We start from the raw sequence: 16196 nt of genomic DNA, 5'->3' as shown, positions 1-16196 counted from the left end.
TAGATTTCGGCACTAGTTTGCAAGATTCACTACCGTTATGTGAATTCTCGTACAACAACAGCTATCAAACGAGCATAGAGATGGCACCGTTTGAAGCATTATATGGCAAGAAGTGCAGATCTCCTCTATACTAGGATGATATATCTGAGGTACCAGAACTTGGGCCTGATATGATTCGTGAAATGACTGAGAAGGTAAAGATAATCCAGAAGAGAATGAAGACGACACATGATAGACAAGCCAAGTATGCCAATATTAGACGTAGACCGTTAGTATTTGAACAAGGAGACAGAGTGTTTTTGAAGATTTCTCCTTTCAGAGGCATTGTCAGATTTGGCAAGCGTGGAAAGTTGTCTCCTAGATACATCGGTCCTTATGAGATACTTGAAAAGATTGGCGATCGAAGCCTATCGACTAGTTCTTCCTCCTTCTCTATCTGGAATACATGACGTATTTCATGTATCAATGCTGCGTAGATATATGCCTGATGCTTCTCATGTCATTCAGCCTGACGAAGCTGAGATTGATCAGACTTTGAGTTATACTGAGCAACCGATACAGATTCTCGATCGGAAAGAAAAACAGCTCAGAACGAAGACTATTCCGCTAGTGAAAGTCCAGTGGAGTCGTCATGGCACTGAAGAAGAGACTTGGGAGACAGAAGCAGATATGAGACAGAAATATCCCGAGTTGTTTACATGATGTGAGTGTTTATTCAGCTTTTGATTATATTGTTTTCATTTATGATATGATTGATGGCCTGCGATTTCGAGGACGAAATCATTTCTTCGAGGGGGAGAAATGTAAGGCTTGAGATTCATTAGTCTTCATTGATGTGTGATATTCGAAGATATGAGAATGCATGACAGGTAATGAGAGGCATTAAATGAGATTATGAAGAGTTGCATGAAGTATAGACCGCACCCGCGCTATGAACAAGACCGCACCCGCGGTTGATGGACAGAAAGTTGGCTATTTTTACAGTAGGGTCACCGCACCCGCGGTTGATGGGCAGAGAGTTGGCCATTTTTACAGTAGCAACACCGCACCCGCGGTGCTGAAGTGACCGCACCTGCGGTCGATTTTTCTGAATTTTTGGATAGCCTGCCGAAGCTTGAGCGCAGCCGCGGTATATGAGCTACCGCACCCGCGGTCATACGTGTTTGCTGAAGAATTAAACACTTGCCCTTAACCATGCAATATAATGAGTTGTCCTTGTTCCTTTCCTTCTTCAACAGATAGAACCGAGAGATTCAGGGGAGAAAGCTTCAACTTTTCTTGTGCTCTTAAGCTTGTGATTTTGAAAGATTCACACATCCAAACTTTAATCCGATTTCGGTTTTGAGCTCCTCTCTTCAAGGGCTATCAAAGGATGTAAGTTTGGTTATGTTTCAGCATGTTTTGAAGTTTACGTGTTGGGGAAATTCTGTTATGCTTATAATCATATGTTCTTGAGATTATGGACATCGTAGAAACGTAAACGGATCGAGAAAATGAGGGCATATGCAATTGTTATGAATTTCCAGCATATATATGTATGAGCTTATGCAGATTTTGAGATATGATACATAGATTGTGCTGATTATGAGTTGAGGATTAGGATTTGTTGAGATATGTTGAGATTTGAATGGACCGGTATCGAGAAACTATGCCGTTATACCGTCGAATTGTATCAAGATTTGATATTGAACCGTACTAGTATTAGTTTGATTTGTGATTTGATATTGTGCATCTCAACATTGTCATTTCAGATTTGGATTGACAGGTTCGATATCCCTACTGCGAGACTTCGATTTATTTCGACGACAAGAAGGTATAATTCATGTTTTGTTTGTGGAAGACACAACTCAAATGAGATTCAATTTGAGTTTCCCAACCAAATCACATACTAGAATTGTTGTCTATCTTTTGATATGATTTTGATTTGTTTATGGACTTATATTCTAATCCCTTGATATGATGATGCCTTGTTTATAGATTTATATTCAAGCATTTGAGATAGAAGAGTTATTGGCAGACTTGCCAAACTAGACGTTCGGTGGTATCGACGCTTCGGATCAGATTCAATCCGATTGTAGACATTCGATACAGACAGGGCCGAAGTCTAGGAATAAGATGTACAGTTACCCCGATTGGGAGGGTAGGTGACAGATAGTGACGTCTTATTCACACCGAGATCCCTAGAGTAGAGTCGAGTCGAGTCAAGACATGATTTGATTTGAATTGCATGCTCATATAGATTGGTTTCATAGACTATGGAACCCATTGTTATTGCTTTCATGCATGATTTATGATTATGTATTAGCATGCATGCATGTTTTATACTGGGATTTGTTCTCACCGGAGTTTCCGGCTGTTGTTATGTCTGTATATGTGCATAACAACAGGTGGGGCAGGATCTGGGTCACGACAGAGATGAGTTCGAGATAGCGTGGTGACTTCGCGCGCCGAAGATTACTAGTTGTTTCTTACTAGACTTGTACTACTTGTGGTTGTAGTTTGTATTAAACACTGGTTTGTATGAATGTATTAGAACAAGACATGTAATTATGTTTATTGAAATAAAATAAAGAACTATCTTGTGCTTGTTTATATACATCTGAATTAATGTTAAAAAGTAAAATTTTGACCCACATTTTTGAATAAAGATCCGATTAATCCCGAAAAGAATTGAGTTAGAGCCCGGATCCCCACAAAACAAAAGTGTGCATCATAATAACAAACAAGTTGAAATTATCACGTCGATGATATTTGATCACCGATCGGGATTATGATGAGATTAATGTAATGGGAGTATGAATAATGAGCTTGTAAGAGTATAAACCTATCATGCTAATTTTTTAAAGTTCAAATGAGATTTAATAAATAAATTGTATTTTAATGAATTAAAATATAGCTCTTTAAGTTTTTATTAAATATGATATTGATTTATGTAATATGAAAATATTTATGATACAATAATTTTAAAAACTTGCACACAAAGCAAAATAATATTGATGCCTAATATTATCAAAATTTATGTATTAATTCGAGATTGGCCAAGAATGGCATAAAAATAAGAATTTTTGATTAACTTAATTAAATCTAATTAATTAAGTAAAAGGAAGATTATTATTGAAATAATTTTGTCTTATTCTTATATAATAAAATAAAGGATGCATTCGAAACCTTCGGGGTTTTGCAACAAAAATTTTCAGCTCTCAAAATTCTATTTCTCTTTAAAGAAAAAAATTGGGCTTGTCCAAAATAATAGGTAGTGAGTCGATTTCTTCTTCGTGTTCTATCTCTACGCAAAATATCTTCTATACTTTCTAGTGCAAGTTAGAAGAGGGAGAAGTAATCCGATCGTGGACCTTATTCGGAGATCGGAGAAGGAGATTCGAAGAAAGTTCGTAGGGACATACAATAAGAGCTACATCCGCTAATATCTGAGTAGTTGGTGTCAAGTGAAATTAATTCACTAAAGATATATTCTTTAAAATTATATGTATGTTTATTCAATTTAAACCATACGAGTGTCCAAACATTTTGATAGTTAAAATAAAATTTTTAAACTTCCGTTGCGATTTGGACACGAGAAAACCGATTAGTCAACAGGGTACTAGTCCAAACACCATATTTTGATGGGGCACCAAAAATGATAATGAATGAAAAATCAACCTCTGGCTCTTGAATTGGCAAAACAAGCACTTAATCGTTTTTTTAAGGGTAAAAGTCCAAAGCATGGGATGCGCTCTTGAATAGTAACAAAGCCGTTATGTTTTGATCCATAAGGCATGGGGTCGTTGAATATGCATTCATTTTCACCTTGTATTGCTCCCTTTTTCTCATAATCAACCTCATTTTTCGTCCCATCAACTTCTAGAAATTCAATCTTTTTCCATCTTGTGTGCGTTTTCTTCCAGCGTTTGCACATTCTTGGACCAAAAATTTCGCCTTTGAATCAACATTTAATTTTGATCTCGAAAAATGTCCATAATCAGATGCCATTCTTGAATTTCACTGTCTATTCTTTGCGAAAGAATGTTGGCGATGGGCATTATAAGTACGATATTGGGTGCTTTCGCGTTCGGAATCGGGCTCACGGTCGGGCTTGTGATCGGATACTACCTATTCATTCTCCCTCAATCAAATGATGTGAAGGTCACTTTTCTTTCAAACAATTTCATATACATGAATCGTGTATTTATATAAACAGTTTTGCACAAGGAAAGGTAACGTCGACCATTAATTTGTGGAGACATGATTTAAATCAAAACACTAGAAGAGAAGCCAGAGAAGAGCTACGTACTATCACGTCAGTATTGGCGATATTGTTCACGTTCACGTAATAAGTTCTGTTAAGGTGTACCATCGGATATTGATAGTCAACGACCGAAAATCGTCCGCGAAGTGACATGTAACTTTGAGGATTTCTCCCACTAATAAACCAATAATTGAAAATTTTGGGTTTATATCCTAAAACACTTCAGGCGTCGAGAGAATTTTGAAATTTAGACGATACTTCGTTATCTTATATTGATGACATATCTTAAGCCCATGAATCATATGTATAGAAAAGTTGTTAAGCGCCGATCTAGACGTGATGCTCCTTGAGGCTCAATATTTATGCCTCAAAACAATTTAAGACTAAGTCCTTCGATGAAGTGCACAATAAAGCACCAATTTAGACGTGCTTTGCATGGTCAAGTAACTTTGTGAATACAAAGATCACAAAAACAAGGTGAAATGCAAGATAAAGTTCTGCAAGGCAAAGTTTTTTCAACATAAATTATACCATATTGTTCTTCAGGATGCTTCACTTGGATAAGAATTATGCCCCGTCTTGTGCCATATGCGTGCTTAGGCTTTATCATACCCAAGCACGCCTATACGTGCCTGATAACTATGTCTAACAGCTGTTAAAATTTGTCAACATTTGCCAGTTTTTAGCCTGGTAACATATTCTTTCTATTATGGATCACGAACTTTGGTTCGAAATGAACGCTGCAGGATCCCGATATTCGTCCTCTAACCGAGCTAGATTCTAAAACCGTCCAACAACTGATCCCAGAGATACCTCTTTGGATAAAAAATCCAGACTATGACCGGGTACACTTCTAACTTTACATTCATTTTGTTTATGTCCGGTTTTCATAGTTTCTAATTCAATACATCTCTTAGCAGATTGATTGGCTGAACAAGTTCATAGAATATATGTGGCCTTATTTAGATAAGGTACCTTCTGGTATCATGTGCTTAATTCGACGTTGCTTACCGTTTATATTGAGATTCTAAGTTCCTCAGGCAATATGTAAGATGGCAAAGAAAATAGCAGAACCAGTCATAGCAGAGCAAATTCCAAAATACAAGATCGATTCAGTAGATTTTGAAGCATTGACTTTGGGCTCCCTTCCGCCGACATTTCAAGGTTCAGCTTCGATACTCCCACATCCACATCTCTTTTCAAAAGCACGTAGTTTGGTTATAAATATTAAGCAATATCGAATCGGTTTTATACAAAATTATTTCGACCAATAGGCGAGACTATCGCCTGACGTACGTTAGTTTGAGTGGCAAAAAGTTTAGTTCTCCTTAAAAAAATATAACATGATGTTTGATTCTTGCAAACGGAGAATAGAGATGTTGGAAGAACTTATCTCTATATCGAGTCCGACTCGACTCGACTCGACTTTAGATTAATCTGGTCCCAATATGGCTTGAGGAGTCGAAAGTCTAGACACAAATTATATTGTAGACTCTCTCATACTGATGCATTGATTTCTTGATATCATCTAAAACTTTTATCACCCTTAATCACGTCCCTCCGCCTCGAACTTTCGATTATGCATGTTTATTTATTGAATAACAGTTTCATATGTTTGCAATCGATTTTATCATGTCCAAAACTCAACGTTTTTTAAATTTATTTGACATTCAAATATCGTCTTTGGACACTCGTATGATTTGAACAAAATAAAATTCATAGGGCATTTATTAATATATCTTGAGTGATTAAATCACTTGGTGCCAACTATTCCGAGATTAGTGGATATAGCTCTTGTAGTATTCCCTACGAACGATCTTCTTGAGATTTTTTTTTTCAATCTCTAATCATGTCCACGACTGAAATATTTGTTTCTCTTCTAAATTGCAATAGAAAATATAAAAGAAAATAAATGTTGAGATTGAAGAACAAGTTGACGGCTGAAACCCAAAATTTCGTTTAAGCGGTCGAAAACTTGAGAGATTTTGGAGGAGTTTTTCAAAAATTTCCACCAATGGAGGCTAGGGTTTTGTGTCTCCTTTTAAAATCATGAGTCCTTAACCTAGTTTTCTTAATTATATGTTTAGACTTTTTAAATTAAACACTAATGGGTTTAGTTAATTAATTTGACTAGTCCAACTAGATTAATTAATTAAACTTAAAAATTCATTAAGAACTTTAATTAATTAGTATGTTGTAATTGTATTCCTACAAGCCCATTATACATACTCTCATTACATTTAATTTAATATTTCATAAACTCAACCATTGAGTTTAATATTTTAAACTTTCAACTTTCCATAAATTTAACTCATCGAATTTATCATCTCCAAATTTAATTATCATAAATTCAACTTCTTGAATTTACTATCTCATAATTTTATATAAATTCAACTCTTTGAATTTATTTTCTCAAAGAGAACAAATGATCCAGTACTTGTGTGACCCTCAATGATTCAGGGATACAGCTAGTCGTAGGTTCACAACTCTTCGTGATTCGAGACATTGTCTTTTATTCGGGCTTACTCTTATTTGTCTCATTCTATGTACCACATTTGATCATGTGAATGTTAGAGACAATTTTCTGATTAAACCCATTTGATCACGGCAAGAGCGTCTAGTAGCATCGTCCCATGATTTCCTGTGTATCACTGATAGTGTCTGCAAGATAAATCGTTATGATTAACATATAGTAAGGTCCCTTCATCTCATATATCTCGAGCGAATCTGCAACCACTGGTTCATCGAGGGTTGTATTTTAGATTCGATAGCTATGTGATACATTCATGAAATATTTATAGTGTCTTCGTATACACAACTAGAGAAATCTTGTCCCTAATGTACATATTATAATCTAGCCAAAGATTTCATGCACTACTATTTCGTTAGATCATATAGGATATCCACACCCGTATATGAGCAATGAATCAACGATTACAATTCACTGGCTCCTATACATGTCACAATTGCACTCATCCTCCCCACCTTGTGACCCTCACGAAGTCGTTAAACGAGTCAAAACACAATCCTAGTATGTAAAGCTTCAGTGTTGTCTAGGGTCATAAGAACTAATGATTTACAATCATAACCACAGACTTTTTTTTTCATGAATGATAACCATTGGAAAGTCCGAGGGAGAATTGTTCGGTACAATCATCATATGATTACCCGTATGCAATATTGGACATCTCTATGCCCTAACTATGAAACACGGTATACAACATCACATATGTTTGTCTCAAACTCAAACGGCTTTTATCCTTGTTTTTAGGTAGCTGAATCGACTAGAAACAAATTTAGAATATACAGTGTTTACAAATGAGTTTTAAGATCGAAGTACGATTCATTTGTATTAAAGTGTAATCAAGATCTTTATCTATGTTTATTGCCTGAAGTATACATATAAAGTAAAATAAAACCATGAAATTTAAATTTTATTAAAATAAAAATTGTTTATTACACCCGAGTCAATAAATTCGTTAACCAATTGTTGGCTTACAACGCATTTACTCTAACAATCTCTCTCTTGCCCTCGAGCCAACTACCCACAAACTTTAATCCTATCTGATAAGATCAGTTTGGGAGAAAAATGTTGAGCTACAATAGCTCGCTTCTTGAAATATAGTACACTGATGAATTAAATTGAGTTTGGTTTTCAAACTAAGCGGAAGACACTCGAAATAATTCTTCGTAGAAACGGATTATATACTTCGTAAAGCCTTTAAAATTTATTCAAGTTGAATGAGTAAAAATATTTTGGTTGAAGCATTTTATCAAACACTTGGTATGCATGTAACGTCTACTACTAAAATACTGCTAAATTTTTATTTTTATTTTTTAGAGCATACTACATTTGACCGAAGACACATACACATAAATATATATACTTCTCAAACCATGCATTAAAATAAAACCCACTCCTGTATAAAATTGACTGCAGTGTTAACTTGAAAATGTGACTAACGGAAACATTTGATGTTTAACATAAAGCATCAACACAATATTAGACAGCTACTCATCCTCAAAGCGAATAAATCATAAACGTTTAAGTTGAACTGTTTTAACCATAACTCTTATAAAAATCATAATATGTTGAAGAAACACAAGGTCCTCGGGCTTCCAGTGCGCCACCAGCCCAGTCCACTCAGTCATCAGCACCTCCAGTCTCCTCATCAACAAACTGCTCATCTGTATCAATCACACTTAGTGAGTCTAAAGATTGAACATACTTCAACCGTAATAACAAGGTACATATACATATCATGCAACAATGAAAAGTACTGTCTCGAGCATAAATAGTCTGTAAATTTTATAACTTTGTAATCCTCTACGAGTCTATTTTGCAACGCAAAACGTGGTTTGTCATTTGGACACTCGAGCAAGGAGGTATGCCATTTTTCCCACGATTTATGCAAGCTGCACGAAAATTCAGTATTGGGCATATATGTTTAAAAAATCTGAAATATTCGAAATTTTGACACAAAAATGAGTTTCAATTTTCTTTCAAGAATAATCAGCTCTGATACCACTATATATGATATGTTTGGGAGAAAATCGTGGAGCTACAATAGCTCGGTTCTTGAAATATTGAACATCGATGAATTAAATCGAGTTTGGTTTTTAAACCAAGCGGAAGACACTCAGAATATCCTTCTTAGAAATCGATTAATTATTTTGTAAAGCATTTAAAAAATATTCAAGTTGAATGAGTAAAAAAATTTTGGTTGATGCATTTTATCAAACACTTGGAAAGCAATATTTTGGTATTTGAAGAACATACACAAAAATTCTTCAACAATGTATCTGTAAAACAATGGAGATGATAAGTAGATGTAATAAATAAATAGACACAAATTTGTTTGTGGATGTTCGGAGACTTCAATTTCTTCTACGTCACCCTTCTTGCCCTTGGGAAGGATTCATTAGAAGACTTTGATTTATACAACACCTTGTACAAATCCAATCCAGAAGGAACAGCACCCAACTAGAACTCCTAGCACTCAAGATTGTAGGCAGCACATAACAATCAGCATATTGTTTAATATCTCATATGCAAAGACTACAAACACATTGTTTTACGTCTTTGTGTGAAGACTCACTCATCTAATCTTTGAAGTTCAACTCTTTTGTATATGTGTGAGGAATAATTCTTACAGTGTACATCGCAAATTTATCCTCACATAAGGGCTTTTGCTCTCAACTAGCAAATTTATTCATGCTAACTGCCCATGCTTTGAATCACCTTTAAAGCTCTTGATTGATCTTCAAGATGCTGTATTTATAGGCCCCAAAAATGATATATACATTATATACAAGAATATGACTATTTGGAAAGTTTCTGGTACTGTTTTTGAAATTGCAACGGTCAAATTCGCCTTGCTGGATATTTTCACAAGCCTAAACTGGTCAGCTGGTCAACTGGACAGCTTTGATCAACTAGTTCAGTTCAACTGGTCAGCTGCTCAACTCGTTCAGTTTCAGCTAGTGTGCTGAAATCAGCAAGGCTGATTTCAGTTTGTTCAAAACCAGTAGCTCATCGTCATTTATTAGCATATTATGCTTCGATTCAGACTTTGACTTCTGAAGATGATTTGTAGATAATCATCTTATATTTCCAACACATATTGAATCGATTCATTTCCATAACCTAGTTGCGATATAGGGTCAAAATGCTGCAACTGCTCATACCCAACTGATTGTTGTTTTTGTACAATCAGTTTAGTCATTTAGAGAGGTTTGACCTAGATAACATCCGATTTTGTCCAACTGACGTGAAATATGACTTATTCTAAATTTATTTTTTGATCAGTCATGTTGGCATATTTTCATTTGAATCATCTAATTGAGAGATATCAACTGAAACTCGCCAGAAATTCAGTTTGGATAAATTCAGTTTCAGTTTCCTTCTTGTGTTTGCAACTTCACATGTGAGTAAATATGTTAGAAATACAATAACAAGTTTTGTTAACAATAAAATTAAGATTGCGAACATGAAATGTTCCAACACAATTGTTTCATGATGCTTCTCAAACAATGGTCCAAGCAATGGCTTTGTTAGTAGATCAGCAACGTTATCTGCAGAGGAGACTCTCTTGACTGAAATATCTCATCTTATCACAATCTCTCGGATGATGCGGAATTTACTCAGTACATGTTTGGATCGCTGATGAGACCTTCGTTCTTTTGCTTGTAACATGGAACCAGTTTTGTCGCAATACAACAGGACTGGATCAACTCCATTAGGAATAACTCCCAAATCTTGGATGAAATTCCTCATCCAAACTGTCTATTTTGCTGCAAAAGATGCAGCAAAATATTCAGCTTCTATGGAGGAATCTGAAATGATGTCTTGCTTGGAACTCTTCCAATAGACAACTGCACCATTGATTATGAATACAAAACCAGAAGTCGGTTTCGAATCATCTACGTCACTTTGGAAGCTAGAATCTATGTAGCACTCCAATGTTAATTCCTGATCCCCATAGACCATGAACAAGTTCTTAGTCCTTATTAGGTACTTAAAAATATCTTTCACAACTTTCCAATGAATTAAACAAGAGTTTGGATGATATCTTCTTCTAAAACTCAGTGAATAAGCAAAATCAGGGTGTTTTGATATCATAACATACATGATACTACCAATGGCTGACGCATATGAAATACGTGTCATCATCTCTATCTCTTCATCAGTTTTGGGGCACATTGCTCTAGATAGAGTAACAGCGTGACACATTGGTAAGTATCCTCTCTTAAACCCTTCCATAGAGAATATTTTCAAAATTATATCAATATAAGTGGCTTGAGTAAGCCCCAACATCCTCTTTGATCTTTCTCTGTAGATTTGTATTCCCAATATATAGGATGCTTCACACATGTATTTCATGGATAATTTACTTGCTAACCATATTGTAGTTGATGGCAGTAATCCTACATCATTTTCAATGAGTAGGATATCATCAACATAAAGTGCTAGGAATGTCACTACACTCCCAATAACTTTTTCACAGATTGTTCCTCAAGATTCTTAGAAAAACCAAACTCCTTGATAGTGTTGTCAAATCGGAGGTTCCAACTTCTTGACACCTGCTTGAGACCATACATTGATCTCTGAAGTTTGCATACTTTATTCTCACTTCATACTGTTATGTATCCTTCAGGTTGTGATATATAAATATCTTCTTTAATGTCTCTATTGAGAAATGTTGTCTTTACATCTATTTGCCATATTTTATAATCATATCATGTTATTATGACTAGTAGTATTCTAATGAACTTAAACATAGCAACTGGTGAAAAAGTTTCTTCACAGTCAATTCTTTGCCTTTGAGTGTAATCTTTTGCAATCAATCTTTGTTTGAGGGTCAGTACCTTCTCATCTGCCCCAAGCTTTCTTTTGTAGATCCATTTGCATCTTATAGGAACGATTCCCTCAAGTAGATCCACTAATGTTCAGACTTGGTTGGATGCATAGAGTCCATTTCAGACTAACATGGCTTCAAGCCATTTGGATGAATCACTATCAGATATCGCTTCTTCGAAGTTCATTGGATCACATCCATCACAAGTCTCATCATGTCATTGTTCATGAGAATCATATATCTAGCATGTGGTCTAATAATCCTATCAGACCTTCTAGGTGCATGTACTTCAACTAATGGTTGTTGGGGATTAGGTTCAGCTTCTACAGTTGATGGAGTATCTTGAATTTTTCAAGTTTTATCATCTCACTTTTTCTATCTAATAGAAATTCCTTCTCTAGAAAGGTGACACTTCTTGAAACAAACATTTTTGCTTCATTGGATGATAAAAATAATCTCCAACAGGATTCTTTGGTTATCCTACAAAGTAGCACAAAAAGGATCTACTATCCAATTTGTCTCCAACTAACCGCTTTACATAAGCAGGGTATCACCTTATTCTCAAGTAAGCAAATTTGGGAGTTTTTTCCTATCCATATCTCATATGGTGTTTTATCCACTATTTTTGTATGGACATTATTCAACAACATTGCCACAGTTTCAAGCGCAAAGCACCAAAACTTTGTAGGAAATTCTGTGAATCCCATCATATATCGAACCATGTCCATCAAAGTTCGATTACGACGTTCAGAAACACCATTCATATGTGAATTCTACTGTTTGAGAATCCAAATCTCTTTTAGATAATCCAAGAATTCCGTACTCAAGTATTCTCCACCTCGATTAGATCGGCGTATCTTAATAATCCTTTCTAATTGTTTTTCCACTTCTGATATGAATTCTTTGATTTTGTCAAATGCTTCATATTTGTGTCTCATCAAGTAGACATATCTATACCTCGAATATTCATCAATAAAGATAACAAAGTAGGATTACCCATATTTTGTGCTAACACTTAGCGGGTCACAAATGTCTGTGTGGACGAAATCCAATATACCATGTGCACGTTACACATTTTCATTAAAAGAACTCTTGGTCGTTTTTTCTTTTAGACAGGATACAAGTAGGTAAAAATTTATGTCTGATAAGTTAAACATGCATTTTCCCACTAGTTTGTGCATTCTTCTTTAGAAAATATGGGTCAAGCGTGTCATATTTTCTCGGGATTTGGATCATCTAATTTTCTCTTGTTTGTTGTTGTTTTCATATGTGCTTGGATATTGTTCAATGGAATATCTTTTAATTAAGTTATAGAGATCATTCATTAATTCGTTTCTTCAAATCAAACATTCATTTTTTAAAATATTGCAAATGATTTTAGCAAAAACACAACAATAATCATCATTATCAAGCATAGAAATAGAAATAATGTTTTTAACCAACTCATGAACATATAAAGCTATTAGGATTGGTTAATATAGATGACGTGTTTAGAAAAAAGGGGTTGAATAAACACTTCTTTCTTTAAATCTTTTCGGATATGAATTTGAAACGTACATTATTTTTTAACTTAAAAATCCCACTTCAATTTTTTTTATATAAAATTCGAAACATGCCATGTAAAATAACCCAATATTTCCAAATTCTTAAATGCATAAAAATCCATAAAACGTCAACAACCAAAATCATGCGTCAACATTTAAAAATATCCAAAATTAAACTTCAAAATAGGGCATGAAACCCTAATAGAAAATCCTCAAAATCTTTTCGTAAAAACATTAAATACTAATAAGTAAATGCGGAAAATCAATGTCCCTCGGGAGTGTAATGGCGGACTCGATCCACTGAAGCGTCAGCGCCTCCCTCAATCTCATTCTCACTTGCAACCATCGAAACCTAGTGAGTATAATGACTCAGAACGTTCTAAACGCGAGTAACAAAATAATACATATACAGGAACAAGCATAAAAATCATACTTTTATATAAAATAGCTAGCATAAATTTGTAAACATAAATAAATCATAAATCGTAAAACTTTCCATCATCGTATATCATTTTGGTTGAAGTTTGATCTTTAAAAGTGATTAGTTGTAATCGTATCATCATGTGGGCGACTGTTCAGTCTTAGCTCACCATTGCGCATGGGGACGGGCACTAGGCCTCGTCGTAAGTGGAAATACGATCGCCAGGCTCCCTTTGGGACCTTGTGAAAGGGGATCAATTAAGGTGCCCGAAAGCGCAACGGAAGTTTCAAAAATGTTTTTCAACAAAAAAACCGAGCACCCTAATGCTATAATGTGTAGCAAATACGAAAAACACCAAGATGTCATACATAGGGTGTTTAAGAAAATTTTACCTATCAATCACAAAGGATTGATGATGGCTCCAACTTAGTTTTAAAAACTAAGCTCTTGAAAGAGATGACCCAATCTACAAGCTTTCCAATGAGCACTCCTTGCTCAAAATCAAGCCCACCACTTGTAAGCTAGAACCACCTTACACTTGCACTAGAAAATGTAAAGCATTTTCTTTGAGAAGTATATGAATTCCTCAACAACTTGAAGAACAAAATTTTTGAGAGAATATTGAAGAAAAATCCTCCAATATTTCGGCCAAGTGAGATGGGATGGAAGGAATGAATGAGTTGTCTTGGTGTGTGAAAAAGTAAAAGGTGCATGAGCATGCCATGCAATTTTTAAATGAAAAAGTATTCCCCAACTCTTCACCTCCCAAGCATGCTTTTGACTTGGGCTTGTAACAATTACAAGGCCCATGGACTTTTATTTAAATGTCCCAAACATATTTGAGTCCATTTAAAGTTTACTTGATTTTACTCAACCCCACTAGTTTAATAATTATTTTAATTGGGCTCTACATACACATGAGATCACATAGGATATCCATACCCGAAGGTAAGCGGTGAATCCCCGACTACAATGCATCGACTCCTATATGTTTCGACAAAACACCCAACCTTGCCACCTGATGACCCCATGAGAGTCGGTAAACAAGTCAAAGTGTAATGCTAGCACATAGAGTCTCAATGTTGTCCCGGGTCATAAGGACTAATGGTGTACAACCATAAACTAGGACGTTTTCACTCGATAAGTGAGAACCACTTGGAAAGTCCTTTATGGAGTGTTGTTTAGTGCACTCTACTAGGAGCACCTATCTGCATGCTCGAACATCACAATGTCCCCTACCAATGAAACATGGTACTCACATCGCAGATACTATTCTCAAACTCGAGCGGCCTATATCCTTCTTAGCGGCGGCTGAATCGACTAGGAATTGTTTAGAATATACGGTATTCCAAATATGAGTTTCATGATACTCATCATATGAGCATCTCATATTCTTTCTACTATTTGTATATTCGAGGACTTTGTCTATGCAACTAGCATGGATATACAGATAAAGAAGCGCCAAAATAATAATTTTAAATATTATTAAAATAAAGACTGTTTATACATAGAGTTTCATTGTGAACACTCGGCCAACACTTGGCTCGACGTGCACCTACTCTAACAATCTCCCACTTGCACTGGAGCCAACTACCCATATGCTTCAAACCCATCGATTCGCGATGCTTCACGTATAATGGTCCAAGTAAAGGCTTAGTTAGTGGATCAACAACATTATCTGCGGAGCCGACTTTGTCAATCGAGACATCTCCTCTTTCCACAATCTCTCGGAGGATGTGGTACTTTCTCAATACATGTTTGGACTTTTGATGAGACCTTGGCTCCTTTGCTTGAGCTATAGCTCCCGTGTTGTCACACAACATCGGGACAGGAGCAACTCCATAGGAACGACGTCCAACTCTTGGACGAAATTTCTTATCCAAACAGCCTCCTTTGCTGCATCTGATGCAGTAATGTATTCGACCTCAGTGGTGGAATCCGCAGTACTGTCTTGCATGGAACTCTTCCAAGAGACAACAACACCATTGAGCATGAATACGAACCTAGAGGTTGACTTCGAGTCATCGATATCGGTTTGGAAGCTAGAGTCGGTATAGCCTTCCAATTTCAGTTCCCCACCCCCATAGACCAAGAACAATTCATTGGTCCTTTCTAAATACTTGAGGATGTCTTTCACAGCTTTCCAATGTGGAAGACTGGGGTTCGATTGATATCTACTCACTACACTTAGTGCGAAAGCCACGTCAGGACGTGTAGATATCATCCCATACATGATGCTACCAATTGCAAATGCATACGGAATGCGTGTCATCGCCGCTATCTCTGCATCAGTCTTGGGAGACATAGACTTGGATAGGAACACGCCATGACACATTGGTAGATGTCCTCTCTTGGACTCATCCATCGAGAACGCTTCACGATGGTATCAATGTATGTGGACTGGGTGAGACAAAACAATCTTCTCGATCTATCTCTATAGATCTGTATTCCCAATAGAAAAGATGCTTTACCCAAGTCCTTGCATCGAGAACTTACTCGCTAACCATATTTTAGTTGATTGCGACATTCCTACATCGTTTTCAATGAGTAGAATGTCATCAATATAAAGCACCAGGAATGTCACAGCACTCCCACTGACCTTCTTATACACACAGGGTTCCTCAGGA

General features: G+C 35.9%; 1 protein-coding gene across 1 annotated transcript in view; it reads left to right on the top strand.

Annotated features, from left to right (window-relative positions):
• The first annotated feature begins 3828 nt into the window (after positions 1-3828).
• The window catches only part of LOC142525591 (synaptotagmin-2-like), a 45966-nt gene continuing 33598 nt past the window's right edge, over positions 3829-16196 (top strand). The window contains exons 1-4 of the mRNA XM_075629910.1: positions 3829-4143; positions 4993-5091; positions 5167-5217; positions 5287-5410. Coding sequence (XP_075486025.1) covers positions 4024-4143; positions 4993-5091; positions 5167-5217; positions 5287-5410 — 394 coding nt within the window. The 5' untranslated portion in view covers positions 3829-4023. The remainder of the gene's footprint in view (positions 4144-4992; positions 5092-5166; positions 5218-5286; positions 5411-16196) is intronic.

This window comes from Primulina tabacum, chromosome 14 (assembly GCF_025594145.1).
Source record: "Primulina tabacum isolate GXHZ01 chromosome 14, ASM2559414v2, whole genome shotgun sequence".
NCBI lineage: Eukaryota > Viridiplantae > Streptophyta > Magnoliopsida > Lamiales > Gesneriaceae > Primulina > Primulina tabacum.
The sequence above is the reverse complement of the archived record's forward strand: the minus strand, read 5'-3'. Positions and strand labels throughout refer to the sequence as shown.